This window comes from Bombina bombina, chromosome 4 (genome assembly GCF_027579735.1).
Source record: "Bombina bombina isolate aBomBom1 chromosome 4, aBomBom1.pri, whole genome shotgun sequence".
NCBI classification, from domain to species: domain Eukaryota; kingdom Metazoa; phylum Chordata; class Amphibia; order Anura; family Bombinatoridae; genus Bombina; species Bombina bombina.
In genome coordinates, this window is record NC_069502.1 from 624,045,093 (window position 1) to 624,071,260 (window position 26,168).

Sequence of the window (26,168 nt, forward strand, 5' to 3'; positions counted from 1 at the left end):
CAATTGCAGTAATAAAGTGTGTTCAGTTTAAAATTTAAAGTGACAGTAACGGTTTTATTTTAAAACGTTTTTTGTGCTTTGTTATCAAGTTTATGCCTGTTTAACTTGTCTGAACTACCAGATAGATTGTGTTCTGACTGTGGGGAAGCCAAGGTTCCTTCTCATTTAAATAGATGTGATTTATGTCATAATAAATTTAGTAAAAATTATGCCCAAGATGATTCCTCAAGTGAGGGGAGTAAGCATGGTACTGCATCATCCCCTCCTTCGTCTACACCAGTTTTGCCCATACAGGAGGCCCCTAGTACATCTAGCGCGCCAATACTCCTTACTAGGCAACAATTAACGGCTGTAATGGATAATTCTATCAAAAACATTTTAGCCAATATGCCCACTTTTCAGCGAAAGCGCGACTGCTCTGTTTTAGAAAATACTGAAGAGCATGAGGCCGCTGCTGATATTGTTTCTGAAGGGCCCCTACACCAGTCTGAGGGGGCCAGGGAGGTTTTGTCTGAGGGAGAAATTTCAGATTCAGGAAAAATTTCTCAACAAGCTGAACCTGATGTGATTACTTTTAAATTTAAGTTGGAACATCTCCGCGCTCTGCTTAAGGAGGTGTTATCCAATTTGGATGGTTGTGATTATCTGGTCATTCCAGAAACACTATGTAAAATGGACAAGTTCCTAGAGGCCCCGGGGCCCCCCGAAGCTTTTCCTATACTCAAGCGGGTGGCGTACATTGTTAATAAAGAATGGGACAGGCCCGGTGTACCTTTCGTACCTCCCCCCATATTTAAAAAATTGTTTCCTATAGTCGACCCCAGAAAGGACTTATGGCAGACAGTCCCCAAGGTCGAGGGGGCGGTTTCTACTCTAAACAAGCGCACCACTATACCCATAGAATAAAAAATTAGAAGGTTTGCTAAAAAAGATGTTTGTTCAGCAAGGTTACCTTCTACAACCAATTGCATGCATTGTCCCTGTCACTACAGCCGCGTGTTTCTGGTGCGATGAGCTAGAAAAGGCGATTATTAGTAATTCTTCTTCTTATGAGGAGATTATGGACAGAATTCGTGCTCTTAAATTGGCTAATTCTTTCACCCTAGACGCCACCTTGCAATTGGCTAGGTTAGCGGCGAAAAATTCTGGGTTTGCTATTGTGGCGCGCAGAGCGCTTTGGTTAAAATCTTGGTCAGCGGATGCGTCTTCCAAGAACAAATTGTTTGACATTCCTTTCAAGGGGAAAACACTGTTTGGCCCTGACTTGAAAGAGTTTATCTCTGATATCACTGGGGGCAAGGGCCACGCCCTTCCTCAGAATAGGTCTTTCAAGGCCAAAAATAAACCTAATTTTCGTCCCTTTCGCAGAAACGGACCAGCCCCAAGTGCTACGTCCTCTAAGCAGGAGGGTAATACTTCTCAAGCCAATCCAGCCTGGAGACCAAGGCAAGGCTGGAACAAAGGAAAGCAGGCCAAGAAACCTGCCACTGCTCCCAAGACAGCATGAGATGCGGGCCCCCGATCCGGGACCGGATTTGGTGGGGGGCAGACTCTCTCTCTTCACTCAGGCTTGGGCAAGAGATGTTCTGGATCCTTGGGCGCTAGAAATAGTCTTCCAAGGTTATCTTCTGGAAGTGATTCATCCTGTTCCATTAAAAGAACGAGGGATGGGGTTCTACTCCAATCTGTTCGTAGTTCCCAAAAAAGAGGGAACGTTCAGACCAATCTTAGATCTCAAGATCCTAAACAAGTTTCTCAAGGTTCCATCGTCCAAAATGGAAACCATTCGAACAATCCTTCCATCCAGGAAGGTCAATTCTTGACCACGGTGGATTTAAAGGATGCGTATCTACATATTCCTGTCCACAAGGAACATCATCGGTTCCTAAGGTTCGCATTCCTGGACAAGCATTACCAGTTCGTGGCGCTTCCTTTCGGATTAGCCACTGTTCCAAGGATTTTCACAAAGGTACTAGGGTCCCTTCTGGCGGTGCTAAGACCAAGGGGCATTGCTGTAGTACCTTACTTGGACGACATTCTGATTCAAGCGTCGTCCCTTCCTCAAGCAAAGGCTCACACGGACATAGTCCTGGCCTTTCTCAGATCTCACGGATGGTAAGTGAACGTGGAAAAGAGTTCTCTATCTCCGTCGACAAGAGTTCCCTTCTTGGGAACAATAATAGACTCCTTAGAAATGAGGATTTTTCTGACAGAGACCAGAAAAACAAAACTTCTAAACTCTTGTCGGATACTTCCTTCCGTTCCTCTTCCTTCCATAGCACAGTGCATGGAAGTGATAGGTTTGATGGTAGCGGCAATGGACATAGTTCCTTTTGCGCGCATTCATCTAAGACCATTTCAATTGTGTATGCTCAGTCAGTGGAATGGGGACTATACAGACTTGTCTCCGAAGATACAAGTAAATCAGAGGACCAGAGACTCACTCCGTTGGGGGCTGTCCCTGGACAACCTGTCGCAAGGGGTGACCTCCCGCAGACCAGAGTGGGTCATTGTCACGACCGACGCCAGTCTGATGGGCTGGGGCGCGGTCTGGGGATCCCTGAAAGCTCAGGGTCTTTGGTCTCGGGAAGAATCTCTTCTACCGATAAATATTCTGGAACTGAGAGCGATATTCAATGCTCTCAAGGCTTGGCCTCAGCTAGCGAGGGCCAAGTTCATACGGTTTCAATCAGACAACATGACGACTGTTGCGTACATCAACCATCAGGGGGGAACAAGGAGTTCCCTGGCGATGGAAGAAGTGACCAAAATCATTCAATGGGCGGAGACTCGCTCCTGCCACCTGTCTGCAATCCACATCCCAGGAGTGGAAACTTGGGAAGCGGATTTTCTGATTCGTCAGACATTGCATCCGGGGGTGTGGGAACTCCATCCGGAAATCTTTGCCCAAATCACTCAACTGTGGGGCATTCCAGACATGGATCTGATGGCCTCTCGTCAGAACTTCAAGGTTCCTTGCTACGGGTCCAGATCCAGGGATCCCAAGGCGACTCTAGTAGATGCACTAGTAGCACCTTGGACCTTCAAACTAGCTTATGTATTCCCGCCGTTTCCTCTCATCCCCAGGCTGGTAGCCAGGATCAATCAGGAGAGGGCGTAGGTGATCTTGATAGCTCCTGCGTAACCACGCAGGACTTGGTAGGCAGATCTGGTGAATATGTCATCGGCTTCACCATGGAAGCTACCTTTGAGACGAGACCTTCTTGTTCAAGGTCCGTTCGAACATCCGAATCTGGTCCTACTCCAGCTGACTGCTTGGAGATTGAACGCTTGATCTTATCAAAGCGAGGGTTCTCAGATTCTGTTATTGATACTCTTGTTCAGGCCAGAAAGCCTGTAACTAGAAAAATTTACCACAAAATATGGAAAAAATATATCTGTTGGTGTGAATCTAAAGGATTCCCTTGGGACAAGGTAAAGATTCCTAGGATTCTATCCTTTCTTCAAGAAGGATTGGAGAAAGGATTATCTGCAAGTTCCTTGAAGGGACAGATTTCTGCCTTGTCTGTGTTACTTCACAAAGAGCTGGCAGCTGTGCCAGATGTTCAAGCCTTTGTTCAGGCTCTGGTTAGAATCAAGCCTGTTTACAAACCTTTGACTCCTCCTTGGAGTCTCAACTTAGTTCTTTCAGTTCTTCAGGGGGTTCCGTTTGAACCCTTACATTCCGTTGATATTAAGTTATTATCTTGGAAAGTTTTGTTTTTGGCTGCAATTTCTTCCGCTAGAAGAGTTTCAGAATTATCTGCTCTGCAGTGTTCTCCTCCTTATCTGGTGTTCCATGCAGATAAGGTGGTTTTACGTACTAAACCTGGTTTTCTTCCAAAAGTTGTTTCTAACAAAAACATTAACCAGGAGATAGTCGTGCCTTCTTTGTGTCCGAAACCAGTTTCGAAGAAGGAACGTTTGTTGCACAATTTGGATGTTGTTCGCGCTCTAAAATTCTATTTAGATGCTACAAAGGATTTTAGACAAACATCTTCCTTGTTTGTTGTTTATTCTGGTAACAGGAGAGGTCAAAAAGCAACTTCTACCTCTCTCTCTTTTTGGATTAAAAGCATCATCAGATTGGCTTACGAGACTGCCGGACGGCAGCCTCCTGAAAGAATCACAGCTCATTCCACTAGGGCTGTGGCTTCCACATGGGCCTTCAAGAACGAGGCTTCTGTTGATCAGATATGTAGGGCAGCGACTTGGTCTTCACTGCACACTTTTACCAAATTTTACAAGTTTGATACTTTTGCTTCTTCTGAGGCTATTTTTTGGGAGAAAGGTTTTGCAAGCCGTGGTGCCTTCCATTTAGGTGACCTGATTTGCTCCCTCCCTTCATCCGTGTCCTAAAGCTTTGGTATTGGTTCCCACAAGTAAGGATGACGCCGTGGACCGGACACACCTATGTTGGAGAAAACAGAATTTATGTTTACCTGATAAATTACTTTCTCCAACGGTGTGTCCGGTCCACGGCCCGCCCTGGTTTTTTAATCAGGTCTGATAATTTATTTTCTTTAACTACAGTCACCACGGTATCATATGGTTTCTCCTATGCAAATATTCCTCCTTAACGTCGGTCGAATGACTGGGGTAGGCGGAGCCTAGGAGGGATCATGTGACCAGCTTTGCTGGGCTCTTTGCCATTTCCTGTTGGGGAAGAGAATATCCCACAAGTAAGGATGACGCCGTGGACCGGACACACCGTTGGAGAAAGTAATTTATCAGGTAAACATAAATTCTGTTTTTACAAGGTTAATGAATGAAACTCCCCTTGATTTTTAATGATGGTAAATCCTATGGTTTGTTAAATGCTTGGATTTACCATCACTTTAAACTTTTATAGTATTTATCTTCCACAAGATGGAAGTATGGAATTTTAAGTAGCCACCCCCTTACTAATCTAATAACATTTTCATTTGGTTTTCTTCTCTTCTGTTATCCCCCTGTAGGAAGATAGCTAAGGGAAGTGTGCTTTTTTGGTGATCAAAATCCAAAATGGATTTGGCCGCCAAAAGTCTGCAGCTGCAAACAAGTTTTCTTTATAAAAGTTCCCGAAAAACATATTTTCAATTGTTAAATACTTATCGGGATAGAAACTGGGAATCCAAGCGAAACTGACAAATACAGTGGTCTATTCACACCTTTTAAGGTTACAGTACAGTTTATTTGAATTACTTATAATAGGGAAATACTCATTTACATGTGTGAGATTAACCTATGGTAATCCAAATCCATCCTGATCGCTGGTAAACAATATGAATACCAATTATTTATAGGCATAATGGGTATACTTGGGGGGTTTAGGGGGCGTTGTTCTCTTTTTTTAACTTGCTGTTTTCTGTTCAAAAAATAATTAGCTTTTATCTTTAACAATTACGGAAATACATGTACAGACTCCGAAGTTAGGTAGCAGTGAGCCTTAGGCGTTCTCTAACTGTTGTCGATATGGTACTTGTGCTATCGAACATACAATAACATTTTTAGTAACATTGTAAACAATAGAATATACTTGGTGCATAAACATGTTTCTACATAGCGGTCATTGATTTACTTATTTGGCGGCAAGTTGATCTTGCCACATAATTCATATGCTTATAAACCACAAAAGAAATTGTAGGGATATAAGTTAATATTTAGTACTTTCATCATAACAATCAACTCATTCGCTACAAAGAGCATTCAGTGTAAGTAACCAGTGTTGCTACCAATAGTACTAAAGGGCAATGATAACACTGTATGCTATATACTGAGGTGACTTTATGTTAAGTCATATGTAGGGGACATATATTGTTATGCCCCTTTTAAAAATCCTGTTATTTAACACACTGAAAGTACGGAATTAGAAAACTATTCCCTGTACTAGGATATGATTTGAGAGGTTAATTATTTGTGGCATTTTGATACATACCTATTATTATTTTCTAAATAGTAGTGCATATTTATCACAGGGAATACCTATATTAAATGTGTCTAACATATTAGTGTAACATATAAGTGTAATTTCATAACACAATAACGAGAAGGGACTTAGTGGTCAATTAGGTTATGATGGCAAATAATTTATCTGTGAAACCAAGTAGATCACACTGACAACCCTTGAAATTTCGAATCAGTCATTATAACAGACCTTAAGCAACATTTGATACTTGGTTATACATCTTACTGTAACGTGAGTTCTGTTGAAATACAGCAATCGTGAAGTAATCCACTTTTTGTAAGACAATCGTTGAACTGTCCCCCCTTTACAATGCAGTAAATATTGAGCAAACATTAATAATATCACAAGACATCTCACAGGGGGTTTCAAGCAACTTAACAAAAGAATACACCAAGCACTTGTATATCTACTTCCAAGATTGCATAACAACCTGGATTTTAGCTCTTAAATAAATCTGACCAGAAATCCAGTGTTTTTAACGTTCATGTGTGAGGGCAGCTGACAGGATACATACCTGTGTAAAGCTGTTTCTCTATTTTACTTCATTTATTTATATTAAAAGTTATGTTTTAACCCAATCCATTACTCCATTAATTTTTTGTGTTCAGAGGTATAACCTTTTTTTCATCCCACTGTAGGGATGTTTTGCTAGTATGATGGGTATACTATTCATGTTTGCTCAATGATTATATTTACACTTTTAATATTTTAAAATTATTGTGTTTCATTTTTGTTTTGTTTTTTCAATATTTCCTATTTTTGACTGAAAAAGCACTGTTTTCTGGTGTGGTGAGATATAATATATGAATAAATTGGAAACCATCCAAAGGAGAGCTACTAAACTGGTACATCATTTAAAATATAAAACTTACAAAGAAAGACTGTATGATCTAAATATGTATAGTTCAGATGAGAGAAGGGAAAGTGGTGACATGATAGAAACCTTCAACTATATGAAGGGACTTACTAAAGTGGAAGCTGAAAGCATTTTCTACAAAAAAGAAATACCAAAACAAGGGGTCACAATCTTAAAGGGATATTCCAGCCAAAATTGGAAACCACATGGGTGCATTCCAGCATTGAACAGAAGCATTTTTGTAATATACATGTATTGGCTAAAATGCTTCTAATAAAAGCTATAGCTGTTACAAAAGTGTATTTAAGTATGCACCGTGCACCAGCATTTTAAACACAGCACTTGCTCAGAGAGCCTAAGGTGCATGTACCTTCTGGTAATGACTCAATTTGTTAATTGCTGACATGATACAAGCCCTACTGATGATCTGAGCAGCTGCAATATTTAGGTGCAGTGAATATCCAGCTATGCTTCACGTGCACGTGGAGAGAAAAATGTTAACACTAAAACAGTGATAACTTTTACTAGAAGCATTTTTGCTAATACATGTATATTGCAAATATGTTTCTATTCAAAGATGTAATTAATCTATGTGCATTTATATTTTGACCGGAATGTCCCTTTAAGTTAGAAGCTTTTTTTTGTTTTTTGTTAAGCCATACATGTTTTCTGTTTATTAGTTTTATGAGGGGTTGTGTTAGTTTTTTGTTTTTTTGCATAGTTTAAAAAATAGGGCACAGACAAAAAATAGAGGTGAGAAATATTAGAAAATCAAAATGTAATAACGCATAATGAAATCGTTACTAATATATATATATATATTTACACCTACGTTGTCACATTTCACATTATATGCACTTATTTTTAACTTTCTGCTGTCTCCATGGTAACAACATGCTTTTTTCTCCTGCAGTGTTTTTTGTCTCTTTGTTAAAATGCCAAATGTCATTTTTACTTTTGTCCTTTCTTTACATAATTACTATATGGTGCTATCTAACTGTTCAGTATAAGAAAGAGAAATTTGTTCATCTAAAAGAAAAGTAAATAAAATGTATTTACTTGCGTAAACTGTATCATAGAAGTTTATACACTGAGATGTATGATTGACCACATCTTTTATAAGTAGTACAAAAAGCATGCCCAGAAAAAAGGATGGCTGATATATATACAGGTAGCCCTCAGTTTACGCAGGGGTTAGGTTCCAGGAGGAATGGTTGTAAATCGAAACCGTTGTAAATTGAAACCCAGTTTATAATGTAAGTCAATAGGAAGTGAGGGAGTTAGGTTCCAGGCCCCTCTCAAAATTGTCATAAGTAACACCTAATACATTATTTTTAAAGCTTTGAAATGAAGACTTTAAATGCTAAACAGCATTATAAACCTAAAAATATAGATTGTATCATCATCAAACTAAGTTTAATGAACAAAAACATTTGCTAAACATCACCTAATAAAATAATTACACAACAGACTGCATCATCATCAAACTAAGTTTAATGAACAAAAACTTTTTTTACTTGCATTTTTCTGCAATCAGTTCTCTGCATTGTTAGCATGTTAGATAATATTGGGTCTGCACCTATTCTATGCATTTCAATCTGCAGTGATTAATAAGCAGTTAGGCACCCTCACCTCAAGCTGCTGGACAGGAAGATAATAGGGAAGTGCCTGCTAAATTTTGCTCGATAGATCTGGTCTGATCTGTGTACACAGATCAATTTAAGGCTGTTAAGTTGCATAACTTTGCTGCAAAACAAGCGGACAGCTCCACCTACTGGCTATTTTAATTAGTGTATTGCTTTCCAAAGCTTTTCAATAGCAGTCACATGACTGAAAAAAAAGGTTGTTATTCTGAAACGGCGCAAATTGTACCGGCGTAAACCGAGGGCCACATATATATATATATATATATATATATATATATATTATATATATATGCTACTTAAAAGGACATTGTTAATTTTCTACATACACAGTATATACACAAATTAAAAAAATACAATAGGGATATTTACTCCCCACTGATAGTTGAACCACTGCCTTCCAACAGTCTCTCCCAAAGGCTATTTGATAGATATGCATCTGTAGAAGGAGGCGCTGATTCACAGAGTACCCAAGGAAATTCGCTATTATACCCCACGATTTCTTTGAAAGCTCGTCAAGATATAGTGATGATTCCTGTTGCTGTTAAAAAATATATTGGCGTAGTGCTTTCAAACACCATGACAAATAAGTGTAGATACTCACAAACGGCTCCTTTATTGTCAAAAAGATATTCTCCAGCTTTTTATATATTAAAAAGGCAGCTTTATTTGGCTCAACGCGTTTCAACAGATGACACTGTCTTTCTCAAGAGCATTTAAAGTTGATATAGCTTCATAAAAATCATATGATCAGTATGATTTTTATGAAGCTATATCAGGTAGCACTTGTATTGCAAGTTGAAAATAAAAAGTTTTCTCCTGCGCTAACCCGAGGCGCACCAGAAACCGAACTTTAAATTTTGCAATCGCATTAGCATATTCCCCCATAGAAGTTAATGTAGCAAAAAAAGTGGGGGGGATACCCTACTTGTGCGCAAAACCGATCGCATATTCTCAAGTGCAATTATTAAATAATTGTAAACAGACATACAACTGAAAAAAGATTGATCTTCCCTGTGTTTGAAGTAAAAGGTTACTGCTTTCAGAGAATAACATCAAACGATAATGTGTCAAAGCTGGTATAACCATATTCATACTATGCCTTTTATTAATTTAAACAAACAGCCATTCATACCAGCAGCGTATTTGTTTTAAAAATACTTGAACCTTAATGCTACATAAAGTGAAAGCTGTATCCACTGATAAATAATCTGACTACTGCAGCAGACTGAAATGTAAGTATCAGCTAGTCCCCTTCAATCCGGGAGCCACTTAATTTCTACTATTGTAATAAGCGTCTAAGCTGCAGAGTGCCAGGTACGTAAGTAACAATATAGATTAAGTCATTAGATTAAGGTAAACTAGTTAAAACCGGAGAGACTAGGCATCTCCTAAGGATCCCTGACGCGTGTTTTACAAGAACGCTTCCTCAGAGGGGGTTCTCAAGTGTGCTCACCTCAACATGAAAATATGAATATTTCACATTCCAATGTTCTTCACTTAGCAGATGTCAGTATATGGCTGGGTTTTAATACAATATATTTAATAATTATTCTTTAAAATAAACCCCCAATAAAATGCATATACGAAACAATTAAAAATTAATGTAAATTCCTAAATTCTTTATATTAGTTAAAATTTATAGACACATTGAATTATATTTATAGGAAACAGGTTATGAATCAATTTGCTGTTATAATATGCTATACAAAGATCATAAATATTACCTTATGCACAAAAATCTCCCAAATCAGAGTTGCATTTAAATATCACAATGAGATGCCAAGGTATGGTTTGTTAACTTCCAGACAAATATACCTAAGCTATTTAGCCCACAAATTATTCTATACAACTCTAATTAAAACACCAGAAGTTATATATATATTTAATGTAAACAGCCAGTTTATATGCCAATTTATCTAAGCTGAAATAAATTCTTAATTATCTCTGATTAAGACAAATTCTAAAATATATATATAAATATATATATATATTTGCAAAGATAAATTACTTAGCATTAATGATTATCTTAAAATTACACAGGACTGTGAATATGAGTTTAAAATACAAAGCAACCTTTTAACTTTACTAACTGCAATTTGACTATTGTCTTAGAATACCTTTGTCTAAAATATTAAAACTATAGAACAGTCATACATCACCCAAATAAACAATTCAATGTTTCAGCTTCCAGAGTTTCTCTGATAAATCCAATTTCACCTCATAAATTAAAAGAGGTAATTTTTGCAAGATGGATAAAAATTAGGCCCAGGTTGCTTTATAATAGACTGGATCCCAAAGTTGCAGTTTGTCCATCCAAATTCAGCAGCAGAGTCTTTTCTTTTCTCTCTTGCCTGGGGTTATAATACAATATAATCCCACCCCTTTTTATTCTAATCATTAGTGAAATTAAAATGATAGGCCCTTCGGAAGCTTGACCCTGATTTGTTATTTGGAAGACGCCTCCCTGATTGACTACTGGGAAATTTCATTTTGAACAGCCAAATGTCTTTTGGCTGTAATACTGGATTTAGGCCATCGGGGGCAGCAGACAGAGACAAACAGTTTCATTCAAATATTGCTGCAGTTCAATTATCTAATCTATAAAATGTTTATCAAATACACTATTTCTTTATATTAATAAACCTGTCTGGTCATGTGTTTAATATACATTGATCATATTTTGTCATTTTTCCTGATTATTTTAATATGAAACATCAATATTATTTCTAACATCATATTATTATTATTATATTATATTCATATAAAAACACAGCATATTTTACATTCGGTACAGCTCTTTCTGAGTGCGTAAAACATGTGACACAATTTATGGGACAACCACACGTGTATTTGTTAGATGCCTGAAAAAGAAAAAGAATAGGTTATTTATATTTTTCATTTAGCAGACAATCACATTCATACGAACACACAATTTGATATCAATGTATTCATATCTATTATTTAATAGTCTGAGGCACATATTTAATGTTTGAAAACTATATATATGATTTGTCCAAACTTCGGATCCTTAAGACTTCTATGATTTAAAAAAAAAATACATAGGTTAAGACATGTTGAAATCTGGATTCTTAGGTTTTCAGTTTTCCATATTGCTCTTCTTAGGCTTAGACAATCTCCCAGATTCATGTGTTCCTATTTAATATGTTGTCTGAATATATATATATTCATTTGAGTATCTTAAACTACATGAAAATTAGGCATAATTCCTTTATCTGAGATTTAGTTTCCCATGTGCAGTAGGTAACATGAGTTCAGATGCCTTATGTGTATTTAGATCTCAGCAGGGACCAATTTGCATCGGAGTGTGAATGGTCACTTTCCCACAAAACTTTTCACTTGTCTCAGACTTTTAGGCTCTCTTGTAAGACGTAGGAAATCTTATTACACATTTCCAGGTAGTGACCAAAAGGTCTTTTGAAGTGATCTTTCTAAGATAACTTGAAAACAATTCCTTTGATGAATGAGAGAGGGGTTGGTCTGTTACAGTGACATCTGGAGTTTTACAAATAAAATGAATTATTTGGTGTACACAACCATATATATATTAAATTATATAGATATATATATATATATAGATATATATATATATTATTTAATAACATTCACAGATATCCTGACATAGACTATGTTCTATTTATTCATACATGCTTCTACATATATCTGATGGTGCAATATACATCTCTACCTATATATATATATATATATATATATATATATATATACTGTATATATATATATACTGTATATATATATATATATATATATAATATATATACAAAACCTTCAGAACCCAGCACTCACGTTTCTTCGAGATTTATAAATCAGCTGCCAGGGTGCACGTTCCACATGATAACATATAAAAGTCCTGTAACAAACCACACTCTCTGATCTTATCTTTGCTGTGTCAAAACATTTATTGTGACGTTTCGGGGTTTCCCCCTTTCTCAAAAAGTTAAACACAGCATTATGTGTTTGACTGTTTGAGAAAGGGGGAAACCCCAAAACGTCGTCACAATAAATGTTTTGACCCAGCAAAGATAAGACCAAAGAGTGCGGTTTGTTACAGGGTATATATATATATATATATATATATATATATATATATATATATTTATATATAGGTATAGATATATAGATAAGTGTAGGAATATCTATTTATAAATACATAGAACATATTCTGCTATGTGAAGAACATTGAACATTGAAATGTGAAATATTTAAAGTAAATACACAGTATAACACTTTATTAAATATGAATATTGCATAAAGGTATTTTACATGTTTTCAGCTACTTAACTGCAAAGGGCTCCAATGCACTTATATATATGAATATATTTGTGTACATATGTTGTGTTTATATGTGTAAAATATATGTCTAAAAATGTATAAAATATATGTCTAAAAATGTATATGTATATACAGATGTATTTATGTGTATATATGTATTTACAGACATATGGTAAATACATATATACACATAAATACATCTGTATATACAGTTTTAGACATAAATATCTATGAAGTTCTGTAAAAGCCCTTACCTGCCTTTCATATATTTTAGCTCTTATAGCTTTTTTTGTACAATATTTTAAAAAATATTATTAGTGTTATGAGTGTAACTGTACTTTTAAATGGATTTTCGATGTGTTTTGTGACACTTTTTTGTTTTGTGAACCAGAGCTATCCTGGCGTGCGTTAACTTCAATTGTGCTCAAGCGCCTTTATTTCCAACTTGTAATAAAGGCGCTATATCCGATGCACGCAAACACCCGTTATCAACTGTTTGCACTCCACTCATAATCTGGCCCATAGTGTTTTTAGAATGGTAGCGATTGACAGTGAAAGTTTCTCAGTGTACTTTTTACTAGAAAATGCTTTATATAAAGCACAGTTTAAGTTCTTTGTTCTACTTGAACATCCCATTGATGATTTGGCTCACTTGGATTTTAACAAAGAATGACTTTCAGATATTCATAAAAAGGAAAAAAAGATCTTTGTAAAAATACATACAAATAATAAAAAGTTGACTACAAGATTATAAACAACTTTGTGGTAATCAATGCAGAGAAAAAAAAGGGGGAAAAAAAGAGAGAAGGCACACAAGGCAAGACTCAAGTGAACGTTTTATTATAAAAAATACACACGCAAACACTATTGCACTTACTGGATAAATAAAAATAACAAGCGTTCAGAGGAAGCGTGTAGTTGTTGAAGATCCTTGTCGCTCACAGCAGGGCTGAGATGGACTGCCCTTTAATGCTGCAGCAAAGTCTCTGATGGGTTTCCGGATACCCTGTGATAGTACTTGGTGGCTTGGTGAGGATAAGGGTACTTTGTCTCTGAAAGTTAGTTCCTGTCCTCGACGCATTTTCCCCCGGTCAGCAGCCGGGCTTTTTTAAGAGGAAATATTGACAGATATTCTTTTTGCGCCCTTTGCATTTTTAAAGCAAGAAACCACCAATCCCAGGATTGGGGGTGTGTCTGGTATCAGCCACTCGTGATAATTCACTCTGGGCTCAATCAATTATACAATACTATTTAAAGATTGAAACATAATACATATATATATTTATATATTCACTCTGACAACATGTGAAATGTGTTTTACTGTTTACTCTAGCATGAATCAAGGCACTTTAGGATCCTTAAACATAATGATGTAAAGGTAAAAGGAAAGCGACCAGCTATTACAACCTTTTGTTTCACATTGTAATCTATTTCAGTCTTTATAAAAAAACTATTTTTGCATGTTTTTTGTTTAATTCAATGCCATTTGAATCCATTATAAAACCTGGGTTCTTTTGATTACACATTGCGAAAATCCATGTTTTAGCATTGAAACTCCTCATGTGGTATTCCAATCAATTAGAAAACAAGTCCCATAGATTTTTGCATGATTTCTGAATCGATCTAAAACCTCTTAAAAACCCATTTTGGCCTGTTTTCCATGGCATATCTCTGCTTTTAACAGGTTAAAGTTTTTGCATGCACTCATTTCACATTTTAAAACATGATCATGTCCTTGTTAAACCACTTAACGACACACGTCGTACATGGTACGTCTTACACAAACTGGTCTTTAAAGACCAGCGACGTACCCTGTACGACATTAGGGGTTTAAAGCAGCTGGAAGCAATCCTGATCGCTTCCAGCCACTTTCAAGGTATTGCCGTGATGCCTCGATATCGAGGTATCACTGCAATACCTTTTCTGGCACACTGATGCAGAGAGGGCCACTCTGTGGCTCTCTCTACATCGGCCAGCAATGGTGCCGATCGTTGGTGGGTGGGAGCAGCTGCAGAGAGGCGGGTGGGCGGCCAATCGCTGGTGATCTTCCGTCGTATTAGTCCCTGGTGCGTGCGGGATCACCGATTGTGGTGTTGGTGGGAGCGGGTGGTGTTGGTGGGAGCTGGGGGTGGAGTGAGAAATCACTTTTAAAAAAGGGATGAGGGGGAGGGGGGGCCAGCTACACTACAGAAAAATAAAAAAAATGATTACAAAAATGCACATTATTTTGAAAAGTGGGTACTGGCAGACAGCTGCCAGTACCCCAAATGGCACCAAATAGTGAGAATGGGGAGGGTTGGAGAGCTGTTTGGGGGGGGCTCAGGGAGGGTGGGTGGTAAGGGGGGATCCTACACTGCAAAAAATATATAAATTAAAAAAAAAACAAAGACAAACTTTTTTTTTATACTGGCAGACTTTATGCCAGTACTTAAGATGGCGGAAACATTTGTGGGGTGGGGGAGGGAAGAGAGCTGTTTGGGAGGGATCAGGGGGTGGGATGTGTCAGATGGGAGGCTGATCTCTACACTAAAGCTAAAATTAACCATTCAAGCTCCCTTCACGCTACCTAATTAACCCCTTCACTGCTGGGCATAATACAAGTGTGGTGCGCGGCCTTCTAATTACCAAAAAGCAATGCTAAAGCCATATATGTCTGCTTTTTCTGAAAAAAGGGGATCCCAGAGAAGCATTTGCAACCATTTGTGCCATAATTGCAGAAGCTGTTTGTAAAAAATTTCAGTGAGAAACCTAAAGTTAATGAAAAAGCCTGTATCTCAGGCATCTAAGCAGCTTAGGTAATCACCTAACCTTTCCAACGGTATAGGTCTTGTGGATCTGAGATAAAAAATGTAAAAAAAATAAATAAAATAAAAATAGTAAAAAAATATGTATATATAAATCTAGTTTAGCACTCAAAGGGTTAAGCATTTTATTTCTTTCATGTAATTAGCAAGAGTCCATGAGCTAGTGACGTATGGGATATACATTCCTACCAGGAGGGGCAAAGTTTCCCAAACCTTAAAATGCCTATAAATACACCCCTCACCACACCCACAATTCAGTTTTACAAACTTTGCCTCCGATGGAGGTGGTGAAGTAAGTTTGTGCTAGATTCTACGTTGATATGCGCTCCGCAGCAAGTTGGAGCCCGGTTTTCCTCTCAGCGTGCAGTGAATGTCAGAGGGATGTGAGGAGAGTATTGCCTATTTGAATGCAGTGATCTCCTTCTAAGGGGTCTATTTCATAGGTTCTCTGTTATCGGTCGTAGAGATTCATCTCTTACCTCCCTTTTCAGATCGACGATATACTCTTATATATATACCATTACCTCTGCTGATTCTCGTTTCAGTACTGGTTTGGCTATCTGCTATATGTAGATGAGTGTCCTGGGGTAAGTAAGTCTTATTTTCTGTGACACTCCTAGCTATGGTTGGGCACTTTGTTTATAAAGTTCTAAATATATGTATTCAAACATTTATTTGCCTTGACTCAGAATGTTCAACTTTCCTTATTTTTCAGACAGTCAGTTTCATATTTGGGATAATGCATTTTAATTTAACATTTTTTACCTTAAAATTTGACTTTTTCCCTGTGGGCTGTTAGGCTCGCGGGGGCTGAAAATGCTTCATTTTATTGCGTCATTCTTGGCGCGGACTTTTTTGGCGCAAAAATTCTATTTCCGTTTCCGGCGTCATACTTGTCGCCGGAAGTTGCGTCATTCTTTGACGTTATTTTGCGCCAAAAATGTCGGCGTTCCGGATGTGGCGTCATTTTTGGCGCCAAAAAGCATTTAGGCGCCAAATAATGTGGGCGTCTTATTTGGCGCGAAAAAATATGGGCGTCACTTTTGTCTCCACATTATTTAAGTCTCATTTTTTTATTGCTTCTGGTTGCTAGAAGCTTGTTCTTTGGCATTTTTTCCCATTCCTGAAACTGTCATTTAAGGAATTTGATCAATTTTGCTTTATATGTTGTTTTTTTCTTTTACATATTGCAAGATGTTCCACGTTGCAACTGAGTCAGAGGTTACTTCAGGAAAGTCACTGCACAGTGCTGGAGCTACCAAGCTAAGTGTATCTGCTATAAACTTTTGGTATCTGTTTCTCCAGCTGTTATTTGTATTGCATGTCATGTCAAACTTATTAATGCAGATAAAATTTCCTTTAGTACTGTTACATTACCTGTTGCTGTTCCGTCAACATCTAATTTTCAGAGTGTTCCTGATAACATGAGATTTTATTTTTTAAATCCATTAAGAAGGCTATGTCTGTTATTTCTCCTTCTAGTATACATAAAAGTCTTTTAAAACTTCTCTTTTTTCAGATGAATTTTTAAATGAACATCATCATTCTGATACTGATAATGGTTCTTCTGGTTCAGAGGTTTCTGTCTCAGAGGTTGATGCTGATAAATCTTTGTATTTGTTCAAGATGGAATTTATTCGTTCTTTACTTAAAGAAGTGTTATTTGCATTAGAAATAGAGGATTCTGGTCCTCTTGATTCTAAATGTAAACGTTTAAATAAGGTTTTTAAATCTCCTGTAGTTATTCCAGAAGTGTTTTATCTCCCTGATGCTATTTCTGAAGTAATTTCCAGGGAATGGAATAATTTGGGTAATTTATTTACTCCTTCTAGACGTTTAAGCAAATTATATCCTGTGCCATCTGACAGATTAGAGTTTTTTGAGACAAAAATCCCTAAGGTTATGGGGCTATCTCTACTCCTGCTAATGTACTACTATTCCTACGGCAGATAGTACTTCATTTAAGGATCCTTTAGATAGGAAAATTGAATCCTTTCTAAGAAAAGCTTACTTATGTTCAGGTAATCTTCTTAGACCTGCTATATTTTTAGCGGATGTTGCTGCAGCTTCAACTTTTTGATTAGAAGCTTTAGAGCAACAAGTAACAGATCATAATTTTATAGCATTATTATTATTCTATAACATGCTAATAATTTTATTGGTGATACCATCTTTTGATATCATTAGAGTTGATGTCAGGTATATGTCTCTAGCTATTTTAGCTAGAGAAGCTTTATGGATTAAACTTGGAATGCTGACATGTCTTCTAAGTCATCTTTGTTTTCCCTTTCTTTCCAGGGTAAATAATCATTTTAGTTCCTTTCCTTACAAGGAACAAAAGCCTGATCCTTCATCCTCAGGAGCGGTATCAGTTTGGAAACTATTTCCAGTTTGGAATATATCCAAGCCTTATAGAAACCTATAGCCAGCTCCTAAGTACCTATGAAGGTGCGGCCCTTATTCCAGCTCAGCTGGTATGGGGCAGATTACGTTTTCTTCAAAGAAATTTGGATCAATTCCGTTCTTAATCTCTGGTTTCAGAAACATTGTTTCAGAAAGGTACAGAATTGGCTTCAAGTTAAGGCCTCCTGCTAAGAGATTCTTTTCTTTCCCGTGTCCCAGTTAACACAGCAAAGGCTCAGCATTTCTGTAATGTGTTTCAGATCTAGAGTTGGCTGGAGTATTTATGCCAGTTCCAGTTCTGGAACAGGGGCTGGGGTTTTATTTTATCTCTTCATTTGTACCAAAGAAGGTCAATTCCTTCAGACCAGTTCCGGATCTGTCATTATTGAATCGTTATGTTAGGATACCAACATTCAAGATGGTTACTGTAGGACTATCCTGCCTTTTGTTTAGCAAGGGCATTATATGTCTACAATAGATTTACAGGATGTGTATCTGCATATTCCGATTCATCCAGATCACTTTTAGTGTCTGAGATTCTCTTTTTAGACAAGCATTACCAGTTTTGTGGCTCTACCGTTTGGCCTAGCCTCAGTTCCAAGAATTTTTTTCAAAGGTTCTCGGTGCCCCTTTTTTCTGTAATCAGAGAATAGGGTTTTGGTATTTCCTTATTTGGACGATATCTTGGTACTTGCTCAGTCTTCTCATTTTCGAAGAATCTCATACGAATCGACTTGTGTTGTTTCTTCAATTTCATGGTTGGAGGATCAATTTACCATTCAGTTCATTGATTCCTCAGATAAGGGTAACCTTTTTAGGTTTCTAGATAAATTCAGTGTCTATGACTCTGTCCTTGTCAGACAAGAGAAGTTTAACATTGATATCAGCTTGTCAAAACCTTCAGTCACAATCATTCCCTTTGGTAGCCTTATGCATGGAAATGTTGGGTCTTAGGACTGCCGCATCAGATGCGATCTCCTTTGCTCGTTTTCACATGCGACCTCTTCAGCTCTGTATGCTGACCCAATGGTGCAGGGATTACTCAAAGATATCTCAATTAATATCTTTAAACCGATTTTACAACACTCTCTGACATGGTGGACAGATCACCATCGTTTAGTTCAGGGGGCTTCTTTGTTCTTCCGACCTGGACTATAATCTCAACAGATGCAAGTCTTACAGGTTGGGGAGCTGTGTGGGGGTATCTGACGGCACAAGGGGTTTGGGAATCTCAGGAGGTGAGATTTCCGATCAATATTTTGGAACTCCGTGCAATTTTCAGAGCTCTTCAGTCTTGGCCTCTTCTCAAGAGAGAGTTGTTCATTTGTTTTCAGATAGACAATGTCACAACTGTGGCATACATCAATCATCAAGGAGGGACTCACAGTCCTCTGGCTATGAAAGAAGTATCTCGAATTTTGGTTTGGGCGGAATCCAGCTCCTGTCTAATCTCTGCGGTTCATATCCCAGGTATGGACAATTGGAAAGCGGATTATCTCAGTCGCCAAACGTTGCATCCGGGCGAATGGTCTCTTCACCCAGAGGTATTTCTTCAGATTGTTCAAATGTGGGAACTTCCAGAAATAGATCTGATGGCTTCTCATCTAAACAAGAAACTTCCCAGGTATCTGTCCAGATCCCGGGATCCTCAGGCGGAGGCAGTGGATGCATTATCACTTCCTTGGAAGTATCATCCTGCCTATATCTTTCCGCCTCTAGTTCTTCTTCCAAGAGTAATCTCCAAGATTCTGAAGGAATGCTCGTTTGTTCTGCTGGTAGCTCCGGCATGGCCTCACAGGTTTTGGTATGCGGATCTTGTCCGGATGGCCTCTTGCCAACCGTGGACTCTTCCGTTAAGACCAGACCTTTTGTCTCAAGGTCCTTTTTTCCATCAGGATCTGAAATCCTTAAATTTAAAGGTATGGAGATTGAACGCTTGATTCTTGGTCAAAGAGGTTTCTCTGACTCTGTGATTAATACTATGTTACAGGCTCGTAAATCTGTATCCAGAGAGATATATTATAGAGTCTGGAAGACTTATATTTCTTGGTGTCTTTCTCATCATTTTTCTTGGCATTCTTTTAGAATTCCGAGAATATTACAGTTTCTTCAGGATGGTTTAGATAAGGGTTTGTCCGCCAGTTCCTTGAAAGGTCAAATCTCTGCTCTTTCTGTTCTTTTTCACAGACAGATTGCTATTCTTCCTGATATTCATTGTTTTGTACAAGCTTTGGTTCGTATAAAGCCTGTCATTAAGTCAATTTCTCCTCCTTGGAGTTTGAATTTGGTTCTGGGGGCTCTTCAAGCTCCTCCATTTGAACCTATGCATTCATTGGATATTAAATTACTTTCTTGGAAAGTTTTGTTCCTTTTGGCCATCTCTTCTGCCAGAAGAGTTTCTGAATTATCTGCTCTTTCTTGTGAGTCTCCTTTTCTGATTTTTCATCAGGATAAGGCGGTGTTGCGAACTTCTTTTGAATTTTTACCTAAGTTGTGAATTCCAACAACATTAGTAGAGACATTGTGGTTCCTTCATTATGTCTTAATCCTAAGAATTCTAAGGAGAAATCGTTGCATTCTTTGGATGTTATTAGAGCTTTGAAATATTATGTTGAAGCTACTAAGTCTTTCCGAAAGACTTCAAGTTTATTTGTTATCTTTTCCGGTTTTAGAAAGGCCAGAAAACTTCTGCCATTTCTTTGGCATCTTGGTTGAAATCTTTAATTCATCTTGCCTATGTTGAGTCGGGTAAGACTCCGCCTCATAGGATTACAGCTCATTCTACTAGGTCAGTTTCTACTTCCTGGGCGTTTAGGAATGAAGCTTCGGTTGATCAGATTTGCAAAGCGGCAACTTGGTCCTCTTTGCATACTTTTACCAAATTCTACCATTTTGTTGTATTTTCTTCTTCTGAAGCAGTTTTTGGTAGAAAAGTACTTCAGGCAGCGTTTTCAGTTTGAATCTTCTGCTTATGTTTTTTCATTAAACTTTATTTTGGGTGTGGATTATTTTCAGCAGGAATTGGCTGTCTTTATTTTATCCCTCCCTCTCTAGTGACTCTTGTGTGGAAAGATCCACATCTTGGGTAGTCATTATCCCATACGTCACTAGCTCATGGACTCTTGCTAATTACATGAAAGAAAACATAATTTATGTAAGAACTTACCTGATAAATTCATTTCTTTCATATTAGCAAGAGTCCATGAGGCCCGCCCTTTTTTTGTGGTGGTTATGATTTTTTTGTATAAAGCACAATTATTCCAATTCCTTATTTTATATGCTTTCGCACTTTTTTCTTATCACCCCACTTCTTGGCTATTCGTTAAACTGAATTGTGGGTGTGGTGAGGGGTGTATTTATAGGCATTTTAAGGTTTGGGAAACTTTGCCCCTCCTGGTAGGAATGTATATCCCATACGTCACTAGCTCATGGACTCTTGCTAATATGAAAGAAATGAATTTATCAGGTAAGTTCTTACATAAATTATGTTTTTCATTTTAGTAAAAAATAAATCATGTTTTTAAAGATTTTACTTGTCTTGTCGGTTTTATTTTTTTCCTGCAATATTTTTTCTTCATGGTTAGGTTGGTATTGTACTATTCTTGATTCATAATGTGAGAAATTTTTATAGAACACATCTTTGCTGAAATAGAATTGAAATATTTCTATTTTACAGCAGCAGCAATACATGTAGTTTACATGTGTTTTGTGTGTAAATATACATTTTAGCTTGAATATAAATACCTGTTTTCTTTTTGTTTCATTTACTAGGCATCTGGGCTGACAGAAAAAGATGTCACCACAATTAAGCTACTGAATGAAACCAGGGACATGCTAGAAAGGTACGTGGGGATATGACTTACCTCAACAGACCCATAAGCCATTAAGCACACTAAATTAATACATAGCACTAATTTCTTTCATGTAATTGGCAAGAGTCCATGAGCTAGTGACGTATGGGATATACAATCCTACCAGGAGGGGCAAAGTTTCCCAAACCTCAAAATGCCTATAAATACACCCCTCACCACACCCACAATTCAGTTTTACAAACTTTGCCTCCTATGGAGGTGGTGAAGTAAGTTGTGCTAAGATTTCTACGTTGATATGCGCTTCTCAGCATTTTGAAGCCTGATTCCTCTCAGAGTACAGTGAATGTCAGAGGGATATGAAGGGAGTATCACCTATCGAATACAATGGTTTTCCTCACGGGAGATCTATTTCATAGGTTCTCTGTTATCGGTCGTAGAGATTCATCTCCTACCTCCCATTTCAGTTCGACAATATACTCTCATATTCCATTACCTCTACTGATAACCGTTTCAGTACTGGTTTTTGCTATCTGCTATATGCGGATGGGTGTCCTTTGGTAAGTATGTTTTTCCTTACTTAAGACACTCTCAGCTATGGTTTGGCACTTTATGTATTTTATAAAGTTCTAAATATATGTATTGTACTTATATTTCCATGATTCAGGTTTTCAGTATATTTCCTTTTGCAGACTGTCAGTTTCATATCTTGGAAATGCTTTTTTTTAGGAAAAATGTATTTTGTTACCTGGGGTATAGTCTCTTTTTCAAATTGACTGTCTTTTAAATTTGCGGGCAGAATTAGGCTCTCGAGGGCGCAAAATGCCAAAGTATATTGCGTCATTCTTGGCGCAAGATTTTTTTGGCGCTAAAGTTACGTTCATTGACGCAAATTCATCATTTCCGGCATCTTAGTCGACGCCGAGTCCTTCACAAGGTTGCGTCTTCTGTGACGCGAGTGTGTCATTTCCAGACGTTTTTGGCGCCAAAAAATATTTTTCTGTTTGTGTGCGTCATACTTGGCGCTAAATATTTTCATTATTTAAGACCCCATTCCTATATGCCTCTTACTTTTTTTCTCTTTCAGAGGGCTATGCTGTTTGCATTTTTTCCCATTCCTGAAACTGCCATATAAGGAAATTGATAATTTTGCTTTATATGTTGTTTTTTTCTCTTACATTTGCAAGATGTCTCAATCTGATCCTGTCTCAGAAATCACTGTTGGAACCCTGCTGCCTGATAACAGTTCTACCAAAGCTAAGGGTATTTGTTGTAAACTTGTGGAGGTTATATCTCCAGCTGTGGTTTGTAATAGTTGTCATGATAAACTTTTACATGCAGAGAATGTATCCATCAGTAGTAGTTCATTACCTGTTGTTGTTCCCTCAACATCTAATGCACAAGATATACCTGTACATTTAAAATAATTTATTTCTGATTCTATTCAGAAGGCTTTGTCTGCCATCCCGCCTTCTAATAAATGTAAAATATCTTTTAAAACTTCTCATAAAGTTGATGAAATTTCAAATGACCGGCAACATGCTGAATTATCCTTCTCTGATGAGGATTTATCTGGTTTAGAAGATCCTGCCTCAGATATTGACACTGATAAATCTTATTTATTTAAAATGGAGTATATTCGTTCTTTGTTAAAAGAAGTGTTGATTACATTGGATATGGAGGAAACTAGTCCTCTTGATATTAAAACTAGTAAACTTTTAAATTCTGTTTATAAACCTCCTGTGGTTATTCCAGAGGTTTTTCCAGTTCCTGGTGCTATTTCTGATATGATTTCTAAGGAATGGAATAGGCCTGGTACTTTTATTTTTAAATTTTTTTACTTTTATTCCTTCTTCAAGGTTTACATTTTTTTATCCTTTGCCAGCAGTCACTTTAGAGTTTTGATAAAAGATCCCCAAAGTTGATGGGGCTATCTCTACTCTTGCTAAACGTACTACTATTCCTACGGAAAATAGTACTTCTTTTAAAAATCCTTTAGATAGGAAACTTGAATCTTATCTAAGAAAAGCCTATTTATATTCAGGTCATCTTCTCAGGCCTGCAATTTATTTGGCTGATGTTGCAGCTGCTTCAACTTTTTGGTTGGAAACTTTACTGTATTGATCCTGATTTGTCTAGCATTGTTAACTTGATTCAACATGCTAATAATTTTATTTGTGAGGCCATTTTTGATATCATCAAAATTGATGTTAAATCTATGTCTTTAGCTATTTTCGCTAGAAGAGCTTTGTGGCTTAAATCTTGGAATGCTGACATGATTTCTAAGTCCAGATTGCTATATCTTTCTTTCCAAGGTAATAAGTTATTTGGTTCTCAGTTGGATTCAATAGTTTCAACTGTCACTGGGGGGAAGGGAGGTTTTTTTGCCTCAGGATTAAAGATTTAAGGGTAAATCTAAAGCTTCTAACTGTTTTCGTTCCTTTCGACAAAATAAGGAACAGAAACCTAATCCTTCCTCCAAGGAATCTGTTTCCAATTGGAAGCCTTCCTCAAATTGGAATAAATCCAAGCCATTTAAGAGATCAAAGCCAGCCCCAAGTCCGCATGAAAGTGCGGCCCTCATTCCAGCTCAGCTGGTAGGGGACAGATTAAGATTTTTCAAAGATGTTTGGACCAATTTGGTCCAAAATCATTGGATTCAGGGTATTGTCTCTCAGGGGTACAGAATAGGATTCAGAGTAAGACCGCCTGTGAGAAGATTCTTTTCTCTCACGTATCCCAGCAAACCCAGTAAAGGCTCAGGCTTTCCTGAAGTGTGTTTCAGACCTGGAGTTATCAGGGGTAATCATGCCAGTTCCATTTCAGGAACAAGGTCTGGGGTTTTATTCAAATCTATTCATTGTCCCAAAGAAAGATAATTCATTCAGACCAGTTTTGGATCTAAAAATTTTGAATCGATTTGTAAGAGTACCAACTTTCAAAATGGTGACTATAAGGACTATTCTGCCTTTTGTTCAGCAAGGGCATTATATGTCTACAATAGACTTACAGGATGCATATATTCATATTCCGATGCATCCAGATCACTATCGGTTCCTGAGATTCTCTTTTCTAGACAAGCATTGCCAATTTGTTGCTCTTCCTTTTGGCCTAGCGACAGCTCCAATAATCTTTTCAAAGGTTCTAGGTGCCCTACTCTCTGTAATCAGAGAGCGAGGTATTGTGGTGTTTCCTTATTTGGACAATATCTTGGTACATGCTCAGTCTTTACATTCTGCAGAATCTCACACAAATCAACTAGTGTTGTTTCTTCAAAGACATGGTTGGAGGATCAATTTACCAAAAAGTTCTTTGATTCCTCAGACAAGGGTAACCTTTTTAGGTTTCCAGATAGATTCAGTGTCCATGAAATTGTCTCTATCAGACAAGAGACGTTTGAAATTGGTTGCAGCTCGTCATTCCCTTCAGTCTCAGTCATTCCCTTCAGTAGCTATGTGAATGGAAGTTTTAGGTCTCATGACTGCAGCATCGGATGCGATCCCCTTTGCTCGTTTTCAAATGAGACCTCTCCAGCTTTGTATGCTGAACCAATGGTGCAGGTATTATACAAGGATATCACAATTAATATCCTTAAATCCCAATGTTAGACTATCTTTGACTTGGTGGTTAGATCACCATCGTATTGTTCTAGGGGCCTCTTTCGTTCGTCCAACCTGGACTGTAATCACAACAGATGTGAGTATTTCAGGTTGGGGAACTGTTTGGGGATCTCTGACAGCACAAGGGGTTTGGAAATCTCAAGAGGCGAGATTACCAATAAATATTTTTAAACTGTTTTCAGACAGACAATATCACAAATGTGGCATATGTCAATCATCAGGGTGGAACTCACAGTCCTCAAGCTATGAAAGAAGTATCTTGGATACTTGTTTGGGCTTAATCCAGCTCTTTGTCTAATTTCTGCGGTTCATATCCCAGGTATAGACAACTGGGAAGTGGATTATCTCAGTTGTCAGACTTCACATCTGGGAGAGTGGTCTCTCCACCCAGATGTGTTTTCTCAAGTTGTTCAGATGTGGGGGCTTCCAGAAATAGATCTGATGGCATCTCATCTAAACAAGAAACTTCCCAGGTATCTGTCCAGGTCCAGGGATCCTCAGGCGGAAGCAGTGGATGCGTTGACACTTCCTTGGTGTTATCAACCTGCTTTTATTTTCCCGCCTCTAGTTCTTCTTCCAAGAGTTATGTCCAAAATCATCATGGAGCAATCGTTTGTGTTGCTGGTGGCTCCAGCATGGCCTCACAGGTTTTGGTATGCGGATCTTGTTCAGATGTCCAGTTGCCAACGTGGCCACTTCCATTAAGGCCGGACCTTCTATCTCAAGGTCTGTTTTTCCATCAGGATCTCAAATCATTAAATTTGAAGGTATGGAA

At 37.7% G+C, this 26,168-nt stretch overlaps 1 protein-coding gene across 1 annotated transcript in view; it reads left to right on the forward strand.

Annotated features, from left to right (window-relative positions):
• Positions 1 to 26,168, forward strand: part of PEX3 (peroxisomal biogenesis factor 3) — a 166,654-nt gene that overhangs the window by 87,255 nt on the left and 53,231 nt on the right. Inside the window, exon 10 of the mRNA XM_053710643.1 lies at positions 21,736 to 21,806. Within this exon, the coding sequence (XP_053566618.1) occupies positions 21,736 to 21,806 (71 nt within the window). The remainder of the gene's footprint in view (positions 1 to 21,735; positions 21,807 to 26,168) is intronic.